Source organism: Hylaeus anthracinus, unplaced genomic scaffold, assembly GCF_026225885.1.
Source record: "Hylaeus anthracinus isolate JK02 unplaced genomic scaffold, UHH_iyHylAnth1.0_haploid 11989, whole genome shotgun sequence".
In the NCBI taxonomy this organism is placed as follows: domain Eukaryota; kingdom Metazoa; phylum Arthropoda; class Insecta; order Hymenoptera; family Colletidae; genus Hylaeus; species Hylaeus anthracinus.
Genome location: NW_026534337.1, coordinates 8,571,850 through 8,593,016, shown reverse-complemented (window position 1 = coordinate 8,593,016; position 21,167 = coordinate 8,571,850). Strand labels below are relative to the sequence as shown.

Sequence of the window (21,167 nt, the reverse complement as noted above, 5' to 3'; positions counted from 1 at the left end):
GAAGTTATAGGTACTTGTAACTTTTAGTCAAATGTAGTTTCGAGATTGTATGTATTAAGATTTGTCAGCGATGTTTCTGAGGCACTCTAATTCGTAAGTGGTTAACATTACAGCATGGCGATTAAGAATCCGTGATACATGAAAGAACTTGAAATTATCTTTTGTTTTAATTTTAAGTTATACCAAACGATAAACTACAAACACTATACTTGTCACGCTTGATGAAATGTGCTTATTAAATTCTAACATCAGTCATACGAAATAGTAATTAATGTAGCAATTTAAGGGATGCATGTCGCCGACTGTGACAACAATAGCGACTACGATCCTTAACCGTGGCAAAAATAATTTCAAGTAGGATGATCTATGGCAGTGATTCTTAATCACCGTCCCGTGAAACCAGGGACGCCGTACCACGCACATTTAGCTAAAGACTTAATGAATGTAACTTTTAATGAATACTTGCTTTTTAGAATCAACCAACAATCCACACTTTCAATTATATTGTCGAATACAAAGAGCAAAAATAATAATATTTCATTTACTTCTTTTCGCCTAATGAACCTCTATTTACAGTTTCCAATAGATTTTGTTTACGAACACCACCACAAATTAAAAATCTGTTGTTAAAACAGCAAGAGAAACTCAAGTATCCATAAAATCCTTTCGATAAGTAATATAAATATATGAAGTGAGCCCGAATTGCAATATTTTTAGAGATACGAAATAACCGAAATAACCCATGAGAACCATAATCTGACGCGGATTAAACCACATATTCTCACGGGTAACTTCGCTGTACTGGAAACAGACTTTATAATGTAAACGTTGCAATTACTTAACGCTAAGAGTTTAACTGTTCGCGAATCATGCCACTGCTCAAAGCGAAAGCTCGCAAGGTTAGCCCGCTTTAGCTCTCATGGTCTCATATAATGTAATTACCAGTTTGTATCTAAAAAAAAAAAGGTGGCAGAAGTAATTTTATCTTTATACATTATGAATAGAGGCAAGCGGCGGTTTTCTAAAAGAAGCAGACGGGCTTGCGGAAAAAATCCAGAGTTAGAACTTGAGCAGTTTTCAGCAATACAGATTTGTTTTATACCATTAACGTTACGAGGATTACTAAAAAAAAAAAAAAAGAATTAATAGCAAATAAAGGAGTCGTAGCGGCCTAGAAGGAGCGATTACTTTAATAGGCACGAGAATAGCTCGAAATTTTGTCCATTAAGAATTTTAAAAGTGATGAAGATCTCGACCGTTCGCATATTAGATGCTTTAAGGATAAGATCGTAATTACTATCGTACGCATGGTGTAATCTAATTTGCAGAAAATGTGTGTTGAACCTTTTCTATTGAAATATCCTTTCCAGAAGAAAAAGTATCTAAGATCTCGACAGGCAATTAGGGGGCAATTAAAGTCAGACTTGAAGTTCGATTCATTTATTAACCCTTTGCACTCGAAGCCTTTTTTCTCTGGTATCTACCAGCAACTCGAGATGCTTTCTGAGCATTTTATTGCCACGAATGCTAAGATTATATTGACTTCGTAAGTAACTTCCAGTTCCAAAGAAATTTAAACGTAAAAAAAACCTAGCGGTGACCGAGAGTCACCTCTCGAGTGCAAAGGGTTAATCCAAGCCTTGTTCCTGATTTATAAAAGAGGTGTAAGAGATCACGCCAAGATCAGCTATCTCATAAACATTTACGAAACATCATGGCGTAGGGACAGTAGGTGTAAGAGTTACGAGGGAATCTCAAACTTTGTCAAAACATTGTTCGGTTTGATGTATCGTATGTACACTTTCTTGTCTGATTAACGAAGACGCTATGAATCAATCATTCGACTGATTCATAGCGGACTTAATTATGCGACAACTGTGGAGAATCTACACGTTCGTCGTCGGTGGATCGCCGCGATTTTTCCAACGTTTTTCAGTCGTGTCGCTTTCTACTTTACGTATGGTGCTTTTTCCACCGTTTGAAATTTGCAGTATATTAACCAGAGGTTTAGCGATATATCATTGTCAACTGCTATACTGTTACACGTTCTCTTGGTTCTGTTGGCCAGACACCGCGTGGCTTCACGACCCCCACGGGTACATCTTTGGCCTTTCTTATCTTTACGCAACATTGTTCTGTTTGATTTATCGTGGATGCACTTTCTTTTCACGATGAAGACGCTATGAGTCGATTAATCAATTTATTCGTAGCAATCTCGTTGCCTCTGGCTTCTGATTTTTGGTGACCTAATGTTGATTGAATTTTTAGCCGCCATCGAATTATTTGCGAGCGTTAGCCATACTTTTAGGTGGTCAAAACAACCCATAGAAGAGTTGCGCTATATATCACGCAGATGTTTACTAGATAAATATTTGCGATAAAAAGCTGTACTGGGGTTCAGAGATCATATATGCATAGTTTACCAGCATTTCGTATAGAAATTATCGAGTAAAAAATTTAAAAAAAAAAAAAAAAAAAACAACAACAACATTCAGTTTGATGATTAAATAACAAAGTATGCCTAGAATAAATACAGAAACATGGAGTCTATTGTATACGTGGTATTTATCTATCGGTAATCGATACTGTAGGGGCCAATTCTTTTTTTGAAATTGCACTTGAAGCACCTAATTACTTATCAATTAATAAGATTTTAAATAAGTTTTAAAATTGGGGGGTGTGCTGCAATAAGGAGATAGCTCAATTTTTTTATGGTTTTGAGATTAGAACATAATCACGGATTTGAAACATTCCTTTTTGTTTGTGGCGCAGTAAGGAGGAAAATTTGAGAAAAATGTAGTTACCTCCTTATTACAGCACACCCTTCAATTACTTCTTTATCAGAGGAAATAAAGAAAATGTACATATGTAGCTCTGTCCTCTCATTCTAATATTACGAAAGATGATCTAATCAACTAACATTTCACTAAATTTCTTTCCCACGCAAGACCAAAAGATTAAAAAACGTAATCGTCGTTATCAGTGGCCAAATTTTGCCCCGAATCTAATTCGCGTTCGTCTTTTCAGTTTAAAGTGCAGGGTGTGTGTGTGTGTGTGTGTGTGTGTGTCTGTGTGTATATGTTGGCAAGAGTTCGAGGAATATATCCACGTCGCCTTCGTCGATTCCAGACTTCCTTCACCCTCTACAACCCCGAACACCGAACACCGAGGATACGACTCGCTCGAAAACGGCCCGTTCGAAGTTTGCGCGCCACGCCGCGCGGCTATTCGCGACCTGGCGCCGGGTAACTGGGGTCGTTTCGCGACAGCTGCACGACGTTAGCGTTCTTTCGTTCCTCTCGCGATATTAGGAGACCCGATGTCAATGGTGGGCATCAAAAACACGTCGACGTCGAGGAAACGGCACGGTCCGCGCCGTTACGGAACGAACGCGGTCGAATTTTTATTTCTCCCGACTGTTTTCTCTTTGCTCGAGCTCGACGGCAAGAAATCATGCCGGGGATCGTAGACGCGTGTCTTTAGACAGTTCTTGGACTGGATTTATTTAAGTGCGCGAGAAAAATATTTTGGATAGCGTTGGTGATACAAGTTCATTGCATTAGAAGTTCAGTTTTGTTCTTTTTGATAAAAGTAGGTAGGTTTATATTTATTACATAGATGGAAGGAAATATTCAGACACTTTTTACAGAGACATTTTTTGGTATCCATTCGGGAGAGAATATGAATGAAGGAAAATGCTTTAAATAAATGTACTGTAAGTAGTATTAAAAAATGATAGAAATAGTGTTGAATAACTTAATTGTGTTAAAGCTCGCCAGCTTTTTCTTTTCACTAACATTGGCTTATTTATATCTATTGCCGGAAAGGAATACTGTGAAGAATTGAAACCTGGCTTCGGCAGGTCAATTCTGGTATAAATACATATATCTTAATTAACAATATTAATTTCCCGTCGTCGTGCAACCACCTCCCTACACATGTCCTTCATTTCCTCCGCATTTTTCGTTCTCTTCGGGTTTCCAAATATCTAGTTCAACATCCTTAAGACGACGTTCGAACCCAGCCAATGGCCTCATCTTTATGCAACACCGTTGTTTGATGCATTATACGTATACTTTCTTTGCTCGCGTAACGAAGACGCTCGATCGATTTATTCATAGCGGTCTCGTTGCCATTTAAAGGGATTTCGTCTCGATCTCTGCGACAACTGCGAAGAATTTACATCTGACTTCGGGGGGCGGAAGGGGTAGGTTAATGCGATTGCAAATGTTTTCGAACCGTATCCGATACTTTCTATATAGTATCGGTAGCGTCGGTTTTTCTATCGTTCGAAATTTCGCGGTTTGTTAACAAGGGGTTTTAGCGATATATCATTGTCAACCGTTACACGTCACATTAACGTGTAAGCAGTCTCTCGCAACGGTGCAGCCCCGATGCATTTTCCATTTCGCATTTGTCATTTCGAGAAAGATTGACAAGCCGAAGAAAATGAATAAATGGCTTTCGACCGAGTCAAAGGTAGAAACGAAATTTATTTTGCAAACGAATCGACGTTGCAAGAAACGAACATTCAAACGCAGGTATCAATTTTGGAAATTCGGTAGTTCCAAAATTAGTAGAGCGAGGCGATGTACTTTTGATAAGGTTTCTAAAAATCGATGATAGGTACTCGATGGCTTTAGGAACGATGAGTGTTAACTTCCACAGAATTAAAACAAAAATAATTCTGGTTCTAAACAATCTTTCAATTAAAGGTTCCTAGATCCCAAATTCAATTGGATATTCAAATCTTCCAAAGCACAGAGTTAAAAAAAAAAAAACACGACTCTACTATTCTTCTATCCTTTTAAACCCTAAATCTAACCCTTTAAAACAAACATAGTTCTGGTTCTAAAAAAATCTTTCAATTAAAGGCTCCTAGATCTCAAATTCACTTGGATATTCAAATATTCCAACCTAAAGTAGAGTTTAAAAAAAAAAAAAAAACACTACTCTACTATTTTTCTACCCTTTTAAACCCTAAATCTAACCATTTAGCTTCAAGAAAATCAACCAAAATAAAATCAAAGACCCAAAGAAACCGTAGAGGTTTCCTCGAGACCCAGAGCCTTAAAAATTCCTTCTGTAGTTACTCGAAACCCTTCCAAAAAAAAAAAAAAAAAAATAATAATAATCGAACCACCTTCGTACGAAATGTTTAATCGCGCTCGATTTTTTCCCGATTTTCGGATCGCTGCGGTTTCCCGGGATGTCGCAAAGTAGGAAGTAACTCTTGACTTTCGGTTGCTTGTTAACTTAAAAACTAGTTTTGACTTCCGTCCTCTTACTCCAGATTACGTCCTACATCCTTCGGTCGTCGTCGGTTATTCGTGGCACCACTTTCGATCCAAGTTCTCGCCCTCGAGAAACTTTTCCTTCGGGGAAGGAACGAAAGGATCGCGACGGAGATACTTTCGCATCGGGGACACCGTGTTTTCGTCTATCGATTATCGGCGATTTTCCCCGCGCGAAAACTTTTCACGGGGATCGTTTTCAGGGCCAACGTCGCCGCGACGACGTAAGGAGGACGAGGAGCGTCCCGTTATTTTCGACGCGGACTAAACGACGGAGGGGTCTAAGAAAGATACGAGAATTACATAAAGCAGGTACGAGCTCGCCCGCAGAGATGAAAATAGACGACAAAAACTTGGCATATTATCGAGGAACCAGAGGGAATAGCCGTGAGCTGGAAATCACTCGCGGAATGAAACGAGCCGGGGGGAAAAATAGTGGAAGAGATTTTTATAAAAATAATTCCGGGTAATTTCTGCAACTAAAAATGAACAACGTGGCGTCGGTAGGTGTTACAAGGTGTGCAAGGGACGATGATTATTATCCAAGAACGTCTATTTTTTCAAATACGTCATTAATTATAAGAAACGAAGATTCGATATTATAATCTTGAGTGCATAAAAGGCACATAAAAGGTTCATAAGGGATAAAGTGTTCCGGATGAAGGGTCGATGTAGGTTCACGTGAAAGGGACGAGAGGTCACACAACATTTACACGATCGGTTATTAATAGACTAGTGCATTTACAACGAGTGTAAACATGTACAAACATACGGGGCTAACGCAATGATATTGGACGAATGCAATAATATCGAATGAGATATCAAATCAAAAAGGTTGCAATATTTTATTCCCGCGAAGTGTACTATTTTTTAAAGCATTATTAACGTAGGTTCTCATCGTGGCAAATTTTATATAAATCCGGTACATCTTATACCTCCTTTCGTGCACTTATTGCAACATTAAATCACAACTTACGATGCCCTCGCGATAATCAGTCCAGCATCTCAACAAATTTGTTAAAATATACATTTATAATAATGCTTCGCATGTGACATGCACTCTGCTACCCTATTACTGAATATTCGACATCTTATTACAACCCCGTCGCAAATAATTTCGCATTTCTAAAAGAAAGATCCCTCGAGAGCCTCGTGATCTGCATCGGTCCACCCCGAAAACCGAAATAATTTCCACTTCTTCGAGTCCCCGGGCCATTACTTTCTCATGTTTAATTCTCGATAAAATGGCGAGACCGATGTCGCCGTACCCTCAATTAATGCTCGCCCACGGCCACGATGGGTTCCCGGTCGCTGGATGATCCAGCGGAGGATCTCCGGTTGATTCCTAGAAGGTTGGAATCGGGAGCGTGTCCGAGTTTGCGGAAAAATTTGACGAACTCCGAGTGCGATTTCTTTCGACGGCTATCGAGCGCGAAAAAATATCAGGGATGGAAAAGAAAAACGACCAGCTAGACGTCGCGACGTTGACGTCGACGTCGACGTAGACGGAGAAGAAGGTGGAATGGTAGACGAAGAAGAAGACGAAGAGGAGGAGGAGGAGGAGGAAGAAGAAGACGAAGACGGGGAAAGGGGAAGTATATACAGCGTCGAACGGTATCGTAGCAGTGACCTGCGAAAAGATTGGCGAAGCCAGCTAAGTGCGTGAGTGGAAAAGGGATGCAAGCCTGACGGTTGTCGATGCCAGTGGAGGTGGGAAAGGAGGTGGCGGAGGTTGGGGGTTGCTAGTGGTGGGAACTATAATGAGTGGCGGCTGTGTCGGGCGGAGGGAGGAGGACGAGGATGAGGGCGGTGAGCCGGAGGGTGTGGGGTGAGGACGAGGGTGAGGCAGAGCGAGAATGAGCTAGGGGAAAGAGAGACGGGAAAAGCGAGGAGGGACGGGAGGTGGCCGAGGGGTGGTAGAGATGGTTGCAGAGAGGGATTGGGTAGGGTAAAACGAGATGGGCGAAGGGTACAGGTGGCGAAGGAGGGTTGGTCGGTGAGTGTGGGAAAGCGTGTAGCCTCTGCCTCCACCCTTTTCCACCCACACGGCCACCCTTCTGCCAGCCTGCTGCTCGGTCCAAAGGGGAGACAGGAGGGGCCAGAGGGGCAGGAAAAAGGGAACTAGAGCTGGCCGAGGGGGACGGGAGGGCCAGGAAGGGGTTGTCGCACGCCTATCCGCTCGATAGCAGCTTACAGTCCGTGCACGTTCGTTACCCCCTAGAATTTTGTGCCCCATCTTTTTAGAGATTCCCGGGAACGGAAAGATTTTTTCCCTCCTCTGATAACCTCGACCAATCCAACATCCGCGTCCTAGGTCTCCGGACGAATCCTCGCTAGGGTAGTTTTTCGAGCGATCGGACCGATCGCTCGATAATTCTCTCTCTCTCTCAGGACTCTACAAAGAAACTAACGATGAGTCTAAGAACCGAGTTGCAGACTCAACCCTTATACACACCCTTCAGTTGAACAAAAAAATTCGCAACGGAAACAACTGTTCGCGCACGTAAATGGTGAATTTTTAACGAGACTGTACAACAAAAAGGTCTCGATGGCTAGAATTTCTTAGAAGAATGTCGTTAAGCGAGTCTACACGGCGTTAATACGTGCTCGCTCGCAAATTGTGGCAGTTGGATGCCCCCGCCGTTACCGTACGTACGTACACGATGGAAAAGAGAGCATTCACGGTACGCTCGACTGTTCCGTAGGTCTCCGTGAACGGGACTTCGTCCTGGAAAACCCTGAAAATTGATTTTCCAGGCGCGGTCTCCCGCGGTACCCACGCACAGGTCTCTCTCGGTTCCATCGATTTTCACCTGGCTCTCCTCGCATACCCTGCACAACTCGAACTGGAACCGGTCGTTCATTCAGACGGCCAGGACGAAAAGAACGAAAAAAATCTGGGTCAACGAAATTTCGGGAACCCGACGGACCTCCACGGGAAACATCGGGGACGGGTCCGTCGATATTTGAGTGCGCTTTTCCACGGCTGCACAGCTTGAAACGCTAAAGACCGTGACGTATGGTGTTAGAAGCTCCCGCTGAATAGTGTAAACGATAATTAAGGTCAAAGTTTCAGACGGTATTTATAGTATTACGAGAACTCTGAAAGAGCTTGACTCAACGATGTCCCCTAACGCGAGAATTTTACAGTTCGCGTTTTTTCGGTTGAATTAAATTTTAATATCTGTAATCCTGTTTATACGAGGGGTTTTTTTTCACATTCGAGATGCATGAGTAATGGTGCGATTTATTTGGTAAATGTATTTCATGAAATGCGATGGGTATGGCTAGGTTTCTCTGGAAGGTCCAGCATTTTTATCGGTGATTTTTGTAACGTATACATTTTTAAATCGTTCAATTATAAACGAAATATCGAGGCGAGGGTAGTTTTTCTAAAGGCTAATAAAACTGCAGGCTTATATAAACAGGATTAGAGACTTCAAAATTTAATTAAAAAAAGAAGGCGACCTGTAAAAGTTATCTGGGTGTCCTGGACGCAAACGAAGGCTTTAAGGATCAAACTTTACAGTGTCACTTTTGCGAAGAGTCCTTATAGAGGGATAGGTAATAGGATAGGTAATAGTCGCGCGCGAAAAGTTTGCTACTAGACTCGAGACGTCTCCCAGTTGGTACAGGAAGAATTTCTTTGGATGCCAATGGACGGATGCAACTGTGCCATTCGGGTTTTATGAAAAGATTTGGAAGTATGGAAAATTGTGAGTATGGAAAATTGGGAATATGGAATCCGCCTTGATTTTAGGAGCGAACTTCTCGCGCGCGACTAGTAAATTTCCTACAACTTTAACCTTAAATATCTTCTAAGCTCCTGAGTGGGGATAACTACGACTGGATATATCGATATCTTAAGTCATCGGGAAGAAGTTTGAAATATAGACGTGAAGTTTAAATATTCGTGAATCTTTTGGTGAAGTTCACTTATTGGTGGAATGTAGATGAACTGCGGCCATTTCGTTTTTAATAACAAAACAGAACCCGAGGACAACGCATAACAAAACTACAAATTGCAATAAATTAATAACTTAATAACTTTGAAAGTAAGTTTGAAGTACATAGGTCAACCCTCTTGGTAGTTTCATCGTTGAAGATAGATGAGGAATTACAATTCCACGAATTAGAAAAGAAATACTCGTAGAATTTTCTATGACGTACCTGCTTGGGACTCTGTTTCAAGAAAAACAAACCCTCCACCTCGCCCAACTCTACAGCTTCAGCCCCTAAGAAATAAACTCCACCCTAATAACACGCATTCAGTTTACCGAAAAAATACTTTAAATATGACTCGTCGCGCGAGTATATGACTCATGACTCCCGACGTCAACGTTTGGATTCCCAAATCGCTGGTGGAGGTTTCGAAACACGCTCGGCGACGCGACGCGCGCGGAAAACCCCCGAACGAGGAGGTTTCCAGCGACCGCGGTGAATTACGAGGCATGCGAAAAATATGGCGGACGATAAATTCTGTTCGCGTACGGTCGTTGAAGCCAACGACGATGCCGCGCGACGGCGGACGTGGAAACACGAGCACGAGGAAAAATGTAACGGCGCGGCTGGGTCCTGTTGCGCCTCGAACGTCTGAAAGTCGGTAAAACGAGTTAAGTCGGTCGGACAGGGGAAACCGAAACTCTTTCGACTTTGAAACTTTCCGAGCGCCCGGGACGAATTTACGAACACGTCCTCTCCTCTCTCCCCTCCTCTCTCTCTCTCTCTCTCTCTACACTCCTTGCTCCGCCGAAAGATCGGCGAACTCGACTTTGCACGGCGTTTCGCGTCTTTTTGCATTCGCCACCGTCTACTGGTGCTAAACTAGGAATGCTCGTGGGAATTTTTGCGCTGCAATGTCAGGTATGTTTGGAAAAGATAGCATCGTGGGTGGAACGAATGCAGCCATCTCGCGAGGACGGTTCTCAGCGGTTTCATCGAGGGGTTGCGTTATGGGGAGATGCAAAATGGTGAGAGTACTTTGAAAATTAACTTTTTGGGGGGGTTGTTCGCTATTTTAGACTTACGGGAGGTGTGTGTGTGTTGTTTGTAGAGTATGGGAATATTTTTGGTTGTTTGTTTGAAAGTCGGAGGTTGATCACAAATAATTTTGGGAGTTGATTTGGCAGGTTTCTCTAGAGTGGTGGTTTCTCGTGATTGGCGGATTCTGTTAATCTAAATTTAAGTTTTGACTTGGTATTCCTCTGGCCAAATTTGAAACAGAGTGGAGGACGTTGTTTTAAACGGGTACTCCTTTCTGGGCCAAAAAATAAGTTCTTTGGTCTCTAACATATTCCTACCAAACTATCTTTAGAACATTATGAAAATGAATTCAGCAGCAGAGTTGTAAATTCAACAGCACCTTGTACAGTTATACAGTCAGTCCCATAAGTATTCGTACCTTGTATGACTGTTGAAGAAATTTGTCTAAATGAAACGATCAGTTTTATGTTTCTAAATAAAGATTTGATTGTAAATAAGTTATATTCTTGATGAAAAATTTATTAGGGAACATCATACCTATTATTTAATTTAGTAGCCTTAATTCTTTAATAGGCGTATAGGTTACGAATATTTATGGAACTGACTGTGCATGTATGAATAAACTTGCCAAATTTGGAAAGTGTACACCAAGGACTATGGCTGCAGAAAAGTCATGAAAACTGTCTAGGAACTGGTCGACAGGAAAAGTAGTACCCCTTTTAGCACAAACTCATACTATACACCTGATCACAAAGAACTTTCTTCCCTTAGGTCAAACATGACCCTGGTGATCAAGCACACCAGTCTGTATTATATAAATCTAACCCTCCCTTCGACAACACCTAGACAAACCTCCAAAACTTTGACTGATCGCTAAACCTACAATCCCACCCCTGTGATAATATCCTTTCGTTACATAAAAACATCAGACACATCGCAGCTGTTTTATCTCCATCGCGACTAGGTTCATCCTCCTCGTCTGGGTGGACCACTGATCGACTGGTAGCCTCGCCACCCTCTTAGGGAGGCAAAAACAAGCCCCGTGGACTTTCCGCGAGGGAGGCGTGACGTAGGCAACGCGGAAAGGTCGAGGGAAGTCACGTTGGGTTAGGTTAGCGTCGTGAACGACAGGGAAGGGTCGCGTTTCGCTTCGATAAAGTTTGTTCGATCGGCCGTTAGTCTTGTTCGAAGGGACGGGATCCTCCGGCGTGCGTGTAAACGGGCGCCAGAGGCCATCGAACGGAGAGTTTTTCTCGCCCTGGGAGAAACAGAGTTTCCCTCTCGTTTTCCTACCTTCTACCCCTCCCCCTCCCCCCCTTTTTTCTCTACCCTCCGATCCCCCGTCCGTCCCGGTCTGGGTCGCGTCGACGACGTTGACTTTAAGAGCGAACGAGCCAAACGTTCGGGTTTCCAGGGAAAGCGTGCAACGGCCGCAGCAGACGCGAGCGTTTAACTTTGTTCCGAAGTTCTCCAAGGTCGTGTGGTGCGGCTGTAGGTCGGTGGTGCGAGAGGTGGTGAGACAGGGAGGACAAGAGGGAGAGAATTTCCGAGGCCGCGTCATAAATCTCTATCTGCCGCTGCCGGGGGTAAACGCTCGCGGGTTATACTTCGGCGACGTCTGTAATTTCGCGCCAACGGAACCACCCTCCCTGGTGCCTCTCCGTCCCACTCGCGACATCAGCGCGAGCTACCCTCATCCCCTTGTCCCACGCCGTTCTTTATTCTCCCGTTTCTCCGTGCCTTTGGCGTTTCGTCCCCGGCCACGTATCAACGGGTTACCGTGACGAGCAGACCTGGCCACTCTTCGTGAATAATAGACAACCGTGAATAAAACACATGGCTAACCGAGGAGGGGGTAAAGTTCTGCTTTTTGAGAAATGGAGGGTTCGATGCTTAATCCATCGCTGGGCAACTTTTAAACTTGCTCTGGCGGCAGGATTTAATACGATGCGTGCATTCTGTGGTATTATTTTGATTATAGGAAGAGGTACTGAATTTGTTGTTTTTCGAATCATATTTTGGGTTTATTCTTTGCAGTAATTCTTCATGTTTGGTCACGTTCACTGTCCTTTTAAAGGGCAACGATATACCATTCACTAGATTGGTTATTTTTTAACATGTTCCTTCTTAACCAGTCAGCTGTGATTGACGAGTATACTCGTCATGAGTCAAATTTACTTGCCATTGGTTATGCAAGAGCATTTTTAACCGACTTCGAGATAGGAGGAGGTTACTCAATTCGATATGTATATCTTTTTTCACGTATTAATTTGAATAGCAGGAGTATAAATGGCATTAATTTTGTGCAATCCAATATTACACCGTGTTTGACGACTATACCTATCTCGATTCTCACGGCACACATAGGTGCGCGCTCTGGAAACAGAACGCAGAAGCCAACTGGTTAAACAACATATTTAAATTTCGGTTCGATAGATTCCATTTTATCTTCGCAACCAAATGGAAAAATGACGCTTCCAGAAAAATGCGCTCGAATCCCACACAAATTTTGTAGCGTTCCTACGAATGTATATTTCTTCTTTATCAGCGTAGTACTATTACCAGAAAAAAAAAAAAAAAACATCGCAATAGTTCCTCATTTTGTAGACTTGGAACAAAATTGCCGAGGTATGGTTAATTTTTCGCTCGTCCCGCCAGAAATGCCTCTCAATTCACGTCGCATCGGGGTCGAATGATAACCAGTATATTCCTTTCGATTTAATGGCGCGATGCTAATTCCATTTATCGACTTAAACGTTCGTTCGCGATGTCGACGTTTAAGTCAATTACCGGGGCCGGAACATAATTTCTTCGGCGCAACGGGGATAAATACGCGCGAAGGAAACTCGATAAGAGGAGTCGAGGTGGATCCGCAGCGAGTTTCTCCCATCGATCGAAAAATCCAAGGGGTCGGCTAAACAAATTTCCCACTTCGGACAATAATTTCTCGCGGGTGAAGCGACCAGCTCGGCCCTGCGATTTATGACTAAACTTCCGTGAGAGAGGTAGAGAAAGAGAGAGAGGGGACGAAAATAAAAAGAACCGACCGAGCCTGACCCAGACCTATTTAATCCGTTTGAACGGCGCGCGTTTTGTAACACCTGCTGCACAATCGCGCGCCCGCTGACAAGTAGTTTCTCTAAATTGCCGCGACGACACAAAGCGTGAGAACGGCTGTTCCGCGGGAAAGTGCTCGAAAAAGCAAAAATGCGCGGTAATTAAGAGGGTTTGGGGTGGGAGTGGGTGCAGGGGGTAGACGGAGAAAAAGCGTTTTCCCTCCTCAACAACGCGGCGCGAGCTCTTAACGATACAAATAATGCGCGAATTATCGCGGTTCCGAGCCGCTTCGCGTTTCATTCGACGACGGAGAAATCGTTTCGACGCCGAAACCCCACCGACACCCGACAACGCTCGTTTAAACCTCGCGATAACTTTTCCTCCGAAACCGTTCCATTTATTCGTTTAATTACGGGAAAAATTTCGAGTATTAGCCAGAGACGGCTAATAGACTGAATGAAATGCCAACGACAAGTCTACTTTCGGCTTTTTCATCGGGCTGTTCTGTTTCTGTCTACAATCTCATTGTGAAGGGTTCTCCCAAAGGGAATTTACGTGTTTGTTTTGTAATAACGGAACGTGGACACTTGAGAAACTTCAGATCTTTCAAAGGTCGATTTATATGATCCTCACAGACCCGGAACGTATCCGTTCAACACCGTTTATAAAAGTATTCTATAATGCAATTCGATAGGTGTTTATACATATCGTATCGTATCAACACAGACACCTACCGACATCGGTCCGGCCATTCGGCATTCTCGCGAAGAATACTTTATCGGATACGGAACGTGTCGGACCGTGTCGGCGCTGACAAGTATGCATATGTTTCGGTTCCGTTCAGACTTCAGACACAACCGTGACAGCAAAAAGTTAATAAGACGATGATTTGCGGAAAGCTAATAGAAATTGTCCGCGATTATTCTCTTTTGTATAATCAAGAGGATAGAAAGTATAGCGATACTGACAAGAAAGAAGCAGCATGGGTTGAAATCGGGAAGAAACTGGGGCAATCTGGTAGATATAATACATATATATATATATATATATATATATATATATATATATGTATGTATTATATATATATATATATATATGTATTATATATATATATATGCAAAAACTAGAATACATTTTATTTTATTGGTCCTATCGATTCGTTACACCAAAATTAGCATGCTTTCAGCATTTTTGAGCATTCTAAAAATTCTGTAGCCATTCGAGACTTCCATTTGGACTACTTAAATATGATCTAAAAGTCGTCTGTTAGTTTTTTGTAGAGTGTCCAATATTCTCCTTCAACTTTTCTTCTTCTCGAGCACATGTGCACACCAACACGGCGGCATCTTTTTTTTTACAACTTCGTCCGCATCTAATAGTATAGCTATTACAACAAAATCTCGCATACTTTTAAATGTGAAAACATTTTTCCTGTTTGTGCTATTACGTGCCTTTACGAAACGCTTTCTGTTAACTGACTGATCGTTACCACCGAACGTATAACATAAACACTCGTGTCTGTGTCGGAACGGAGCCGATACGGAACCGTTCCTGGTCTGTGCGGATAGTATAAATCGACCTTAAAGCTTCGAATCTTAAATGTGACTATGTGTATTGTTGAAAATTTTGTAAAACGCTGTATAAATATTGGGCATTGGGGCAAAAAATAAACATACAAATTTTAAAACCTAAATACATTTTAATGAATCTTTAAACCTTTGACAATTATGTTTCATAGTATTATTACGTTTTGCTTCACTATTTGCCTCATGACATCTGAAATTAGTCACGTTGATCTATTTATCTTTTCTTTAATTTACGTTGTAATTCTTGTATTACATGACTTTACCAAAAGAATGTGTGCAATATCCAACGTCGAGGTTGTAATAATCATTCTGAAATAAACAGAAAGATGATTTAAATGTACAACAGAACTTTGTTACGTTTGATTATAGAGGTTATGTGTCTCTTAAATTTTGACAAAGAAACAACTAAAAGCAAAAACTACGTGAACGGCTACAGTCTACACACTTCCTAAAAACAAATGGTGCAAAGTTTTGTCTGGGCGAATTTAGGCGATTTTTGTAATTGAATAAAACATTTATAACTTCTACAATCGAATGTAACAAAGTTCTGTTGTACATTTAAATCATCTTTCTGTTCATTTTAGAATTATTACAATTCCAACATTCGATATTGCGCACATTCTTTTGGTAAAGTCATATAATACAAGAATCACAACTTAAATTAAAGAAACGATAAACAGATCAACGTAATTAATTTCAGATCTCACGAGGTAAATAATAATAATACTAAGAAACATAATTGTCAAAGGTTTAAAGATTCATTAAAACGTACATAGATTTTAAAATTTGTATGTTTATTTTTTGCCCCAATGTCCAACATTTATACAGTGTTGTCCCACTGTGCGCCGGTCCCCGGAGACCGGCACTAGACTTTTCGTTGGGCCGGTGTCGGTCGTCTTCTTCACTTTCGAACATTTTCGGTCTTATAGGCAATAAATATTCCCAAAAACAAACTAAATTTTGTATTCTCGAATGATATGTACGCTTCCGTGACTTTCTACCAACCGATCGCTTCTCGCAGGTAGATTTCCATTGGCTGTCCCATGGTCTCACTCCAAGACTTTGAAATTTTGCCGAAGTCAAACATCGCGACTACAGAATTTGTCACGCTTGTGTGTCGGTAGCCGACAAAGTCGTCAGCAGATTAAGCACTACACAGTGCGTGAAGTCGCGTGCTTTCCAATCGCGGTCACCCTGTATCATCGCATCATTTGAGACGCTTGCTCGCTGCCGATGTCGGCTGAATGCAAAGGACAGAAATTTCGGCGCCGCGCTCAACGCGTTAAGCAATCAGATAGGCTACACCATTTGTTTTTTTACGATAGAATTGATAGAAAGATAGAATCGTAAAACCTTCTTTGAAGAACTTTTTACTTTTGTTATTGTATTCAGCCTAACACATTTATTTATTATACGTGCGTGTAACTGTATATAACGAGAAACAGGATTATTAAATTAAACATTATCGATTATGTTGCACGAATGCAGAATGTTGTTGAAAAGACTGCAGTTGAATATTTTCTCATGCATCACGTTGAGTACGTACTACTTAACGATAAATACAAAACAAGTTTACAAAAAAGAACAGCTTATCTCATTAAGTGGTTATAAAACGTCGTGCAACTATGATTTAGCACAAAGTAACAGATCTACATACAGACTGAAGGTGTCGATGTTAATTATTCTTTATAATATTACACTCGTTCTGTTCTGAATGCGCCGGTATCGACGTAAAATAAGAACAGAAGTAAAAATAATGTTATACCGACGCGAGCCTACGCAGAAAAGAGGAGTCAAATGTCACGCCCAAGGTTGTGTGTGCTATTAGCTGGTGAAAGCAGCGAGATTTTGCACCGTCTCCTTCGTTAAACGTAGGACAGACGAATAACGATGAGACGCCGTAACGTCCACGAGATAAGAAGGTAAAAAGTCGATAGGAAAAGTTCATCCTTTCCTCCAAATGAATTTTCACGTAGATTTCGAATGCCTCGATTAAGCTATTTTAAAAAATAAAGCGGCTTTCCGGTTTAGAACTTGATTAGTTCGTCGAAACGTCGTTACATATGTAATCCGCAATGACTTTTACTTTTGCGTCTAAGATTGATCGTTTCGAGTGGAACATTTTATTTATTCATAGATTCGATGCGATAGGCTATTTTCAATTTATCGAACCTCGAGCACTTGCCGAGCGAACTTTTTTGTCCCGTGCGAGTCGCTTCTAAACCGTATTAATTATATTTTATTTCACGTACATCGATACCGATTGGGATATTTATACAACTAACCAGAAAGATAACTTCGTGAGAAAATGTCCGTCGAGGTTGAACTGATCAGGTTTTATGGGTTAACTAATTTTCAGTTGCTAAGTTAAATGTGTTTAAATTACACCTAAAACTTAATCTTCCACGTTTACTATTATCTTTTATGTTCGTATATATTTTTTCAATTGTACTTGTATCCCAGAGACCAGAATTCGGGCGAAACTTGTAAAAATAAATACACGGTAACTTTTCCCGAAAGAAGAATGAATGTCTGCTAATTTTTTCCCAGAAAATAACTCCAATTACAAGAAAAATGCACCGGCAATTCTTTCCGGTTTAACAACACCCATAACTTCGCGTAAGGAGGCGAGCGCTTTCCATTTTCTTTCGTTGACGATAACGGTCGATTTATCGTCGCGAGTTTACGAAACGAAGTCGGAACTTTCAGACAGTTTGTCGACAACGTTTGACCCAGACCCCCATTGAAATTCCCCCCCGAGTCACCCCGTCTGCCATGGATATCGGTCGAACTTAAACGGTAAAGATTCTTGGCGCGCTTCCCGCGAACCTTGGAAAAAGCGCGGCTTCGTTTCTTTCGACATTTCTAACGAGCAATTAAAACTACTTTTCCAGGGAAGTGTTTACACCTGAGCGGGCTGACACCCGAACAATTGACGGCGGATGACGATTACAAGCTGTTGCGCTTCGGGATCGGTTTCACAAATATGGTGGCTCGCGCCACCAAAGGCAGCGCCGATCTCACGAGGAAAGAAATAAAAGAAGGTCAGTAAACGAAACGGATAAAATGTAACAATCACGAAAAGACTATTGTTTTTTGTTCGTCGATCAATTATTAATTTCTTCCAATCAGATATAAATGTATCGGTAGCAACGACAATAGTGTATCTATTTCTGTTCATTGGTAAGGAAAAGATTAATTGCACAACTTGCATACAACATTAGTCTTGTAAATTAAGGGTGAATCAATTTTCTTTTTTAACTAAATTATTGCAACTGCTTAAAAAAGAAAATTGATCGAATGTTTGTATTCTTTCCAAGTTAACTATTTTTAAGTATGTAGAATTATAGAATTATAGAGAATTATAGAATGTAGAATTCTACATATATTTTTTCAATTGTACTTGTATCCCAGAGACCAGAATTCAAGCGAAACTTGTAAAAATAAGAATGTAGAATTATAGAGAATTATAGAATTCGTCATAAGGGAATTCGTTTTTCGTTTTTCATTGCTAAAAAGAATGTACACCTCGTTCAAACGAAACAAAGGTCGAATTGCTAACCAAGGACGTAAACGGGCAGGTCTTCCTTTCGCTTATATTTATTCATTAATTTATTTTAATAGATCGGGGATGTCGTATATCGTTACGTGGATGTACAGAATGTTTGAAGCATGATAAGAAGTATAAAATTAACGGTTGAAGGTTACGTCAACGCGAGAAGCGTTCAACATTCATTTTCGAAATTCCGACTGACGGGAACTGAAATAATGGAAGTGGTTAACCGCTCGCCAAAAAGCGAAAAAAAAAAAATCGCATGAAAACATTTTCGATGAAACGCACGACGCATTAAAAGAGTGGCTTCCATTTGAAGCTTTAATAAAAAAAAAAAGGCAGAAAAACTGCATGATCATTTCGTTTTTTTTTTTAAATTTAAAAATTGCTGAAACGCGATACGTTCTACTTCCGGTCCTCGTATTTGACAAACGATTGCGCGCAAAGACGATCTAATCTCAAAAAGCATTGAAAATTAGAATACTTCGCCATTAAAAAAGTTTCATTTAGAATACGTCAGAGATAGAAAATTGAGAACAAAATGGCGGACAGATAATTAAATAGATAATTAAACTGTTTTCAGATTAAGCTGCTACGTATGGTTAATAAATACTCGTCTAATGACACGTTACCAGTAGTAGCCAAAAGGGCAATAAACGTATCGAATTTATCTTTCGTAATGTTCCATTTGAACGCCAAATTTTCGAACTTTTATCAAACGAGGAACAAGCACGATCCCTTCGTTGAACGTGAACCATACCGTGCGCACATGGACGATAAAAACTAACCCATTTCCGACACGGGCATCGTGCTGCTACGTACTATCAGTCGTTCGCGACGGAAAGATCGAGAAAAGTTTTCAACGCATAAGACCCTCTCGTAAAAGACAGAATCTATTTCTACCGATTTAGCGTGTTTGTCTCAGACAAAGTTAAAATTAAAATATACACACGAGATGAATTTATAAAAAAAAAGACGTGATATGTCACCAGTTCAATTGTATATTCAATGCTTCGTTTATCTGAATCGAATATTTCATTCAAACCTTTCGTTCCCGTCACTTTTTCTTTCGATAATTTTGTATACGCAACGACGAGATAAGTGCTACTCCTCGTAACATAGCGACAACCTCTCGCACAAAAAAATACATCGACTCCCAAGACGATAACCGTTCTTAATACATTGCAACGATCATTATTCCGTTCTGAAATACACTTGGTTGCCTGCGTTCTCGTCTCGGAGACGGAGGCTGATTAATATGGTTCCTCGTGACCGAAATTATAGCCGAACGAAGCCACGTCCTTGACAACGGGCAATTTTCGTTTTCGCGTTGGTAGTCCGAGATGGACGGAATGCTTATCCGGATACGAATATTTATTTTACTACGGAGTGACGTCTTTAGAAATGTTTCGTTAATAAACGAAGCTCTGAAGAGCTTCGTTCGAGACTTTTTGCGACCCGGTGCCTGGAGATTGTGACTCGACGAACGAATGCAACGAATGAAATAAAATAACGGACGCAGAACGCGACGAACGCGGAACAAGAGACAAGGTTCGCGAACGAAAATGCAAGCAACAAGGAGCGTGTATCGATAAACGTCGGTTTACTTACTGCGTCTGGATGTTTGCCAGCACCGAGAAGTTTGACGACGAATAACAAAGCCTCGATTCACTGGATCTATCGGATGTCGCGATCGCTGAACTCTTCCTGTTTGTTGGTGACGAGTTAAATCGATCGTCGCACTGTCCACGTAACTGGTATATTAACTTGGAGAACAATCAAATAAAACTAAACGAGAATCTCACGATCGGCTTTGACTTACCATCAGCCCGCTGTGAGATCGTCGCCGCGAAGAGGACTGGCGGCACGCGGTATTCCAGTGTTGCCAACCTCGCCGCTTGAAATTCTCTCGCGCGCAAGAATCACGGTTCACGTATCGCGCTAAAGACAATAAACGACCCGTGAGCGTCGAGATAACGAAACGAAATACGTTCGGTCGTCGTAGACATGTTTCTCTAATTACCCAGCGATCGATAATGTACAGGGTGTCTTGGAACACACGGTACAGACGGAAAATTAACAATTTTCCCTAGCCGGTTCCGGCGTAGGTAGTTCCCGCGCTTTCCAATCAATTAGTTCCATAGTTTTACGTAGGGCGGGAACTTTTGAAAAGGTTAACGTTACCAACAGGTCGGCGTGGCAACAGGGTACATTGAAGTTTGCATAAATACACGTGTAGAGGACTAGAACTAGACGGAATAGAAAATTCGTAAAGGTGAACACTTGTAATGTGGGAACTAAATGTATTAGGTTGTCCCGAAAGTTTCTTTCGCGAGTTGCACTCAATTATTTTAACACACATTCTGGGAACGCACGGTGCAGACGAAAAATTAACAATTTTCCCTAGCCGGTTCCGGCGTAGGTAGTTCCCGCGCTTTCCAGTCAATTAGTTCCATAGTTTTACGTAGGGCGGGAACTTTTGAAAAGGTTAACGTTACCAACAGGTCGGCGCACAGTGGGACGACGCTGCATAAATATTGGACATTGGGGCAAAAAATAAACATACAAATTTTAAAACCTAAGTACATTTTAATGAATCTTTAAACCTTTGACAATTATGTTTCACGGTACTTTTACGTTTTGCTTCACTATTTAAGTATTTACCTCGTGGCATCTGAAATTAGTCACGTTGAT

General features: G+C 41.3%; 2 protein-coding genes across 5 annotated transcripts in view; one reads left to right on the top strand and one right to left on the bottom strand.

The window, feature by feature from the left end:
* LOC128887437 (uncharacterized) overlaps nt 1-20,386 on the bottom strand; it is a 143,217-nt gene extending 122,831 nt beyond the window's left edge. Inside the window, exons 1-2 of one of the 3 annotated variants that reach the window (XM_054143290.1) lie at nt 20,296-20,386; nt 20,085-20,215 (exon numbers count right to left, since the gene is read on the bottom strand). The gene's annotated coding sequence lies outside the window, so the exon portion shown is untranslated. Of the gene's footprint in view, nt 1-20,084; nt 20,240-20,295 lie in introns of all 3 variants that reach the window. The other 2 variants (XM_054143288.1, XM_054143289.1) reach the window with 2 other exon arrangements.
* LOC128887441 (uncharacterized) overlaps nt 1-21,167 on the top strand; it is a 118,385-nt gene that overhangs the window by 87,479 nt on the left and 9,739 nt on the right. For both annotated transcript variants that reach the window (XM_054143297.1, XM_054143296.1), the window contains exon 7: nt 17,815-17,964. In XM_054143297.1, coding sequence (XP_053999272.1) covers nt 17,815-17,964 — 150 coding nt within the window. The remainder of the gene's footprint in view (nt 1-17,814; nt 17,965-21,167) is intronic.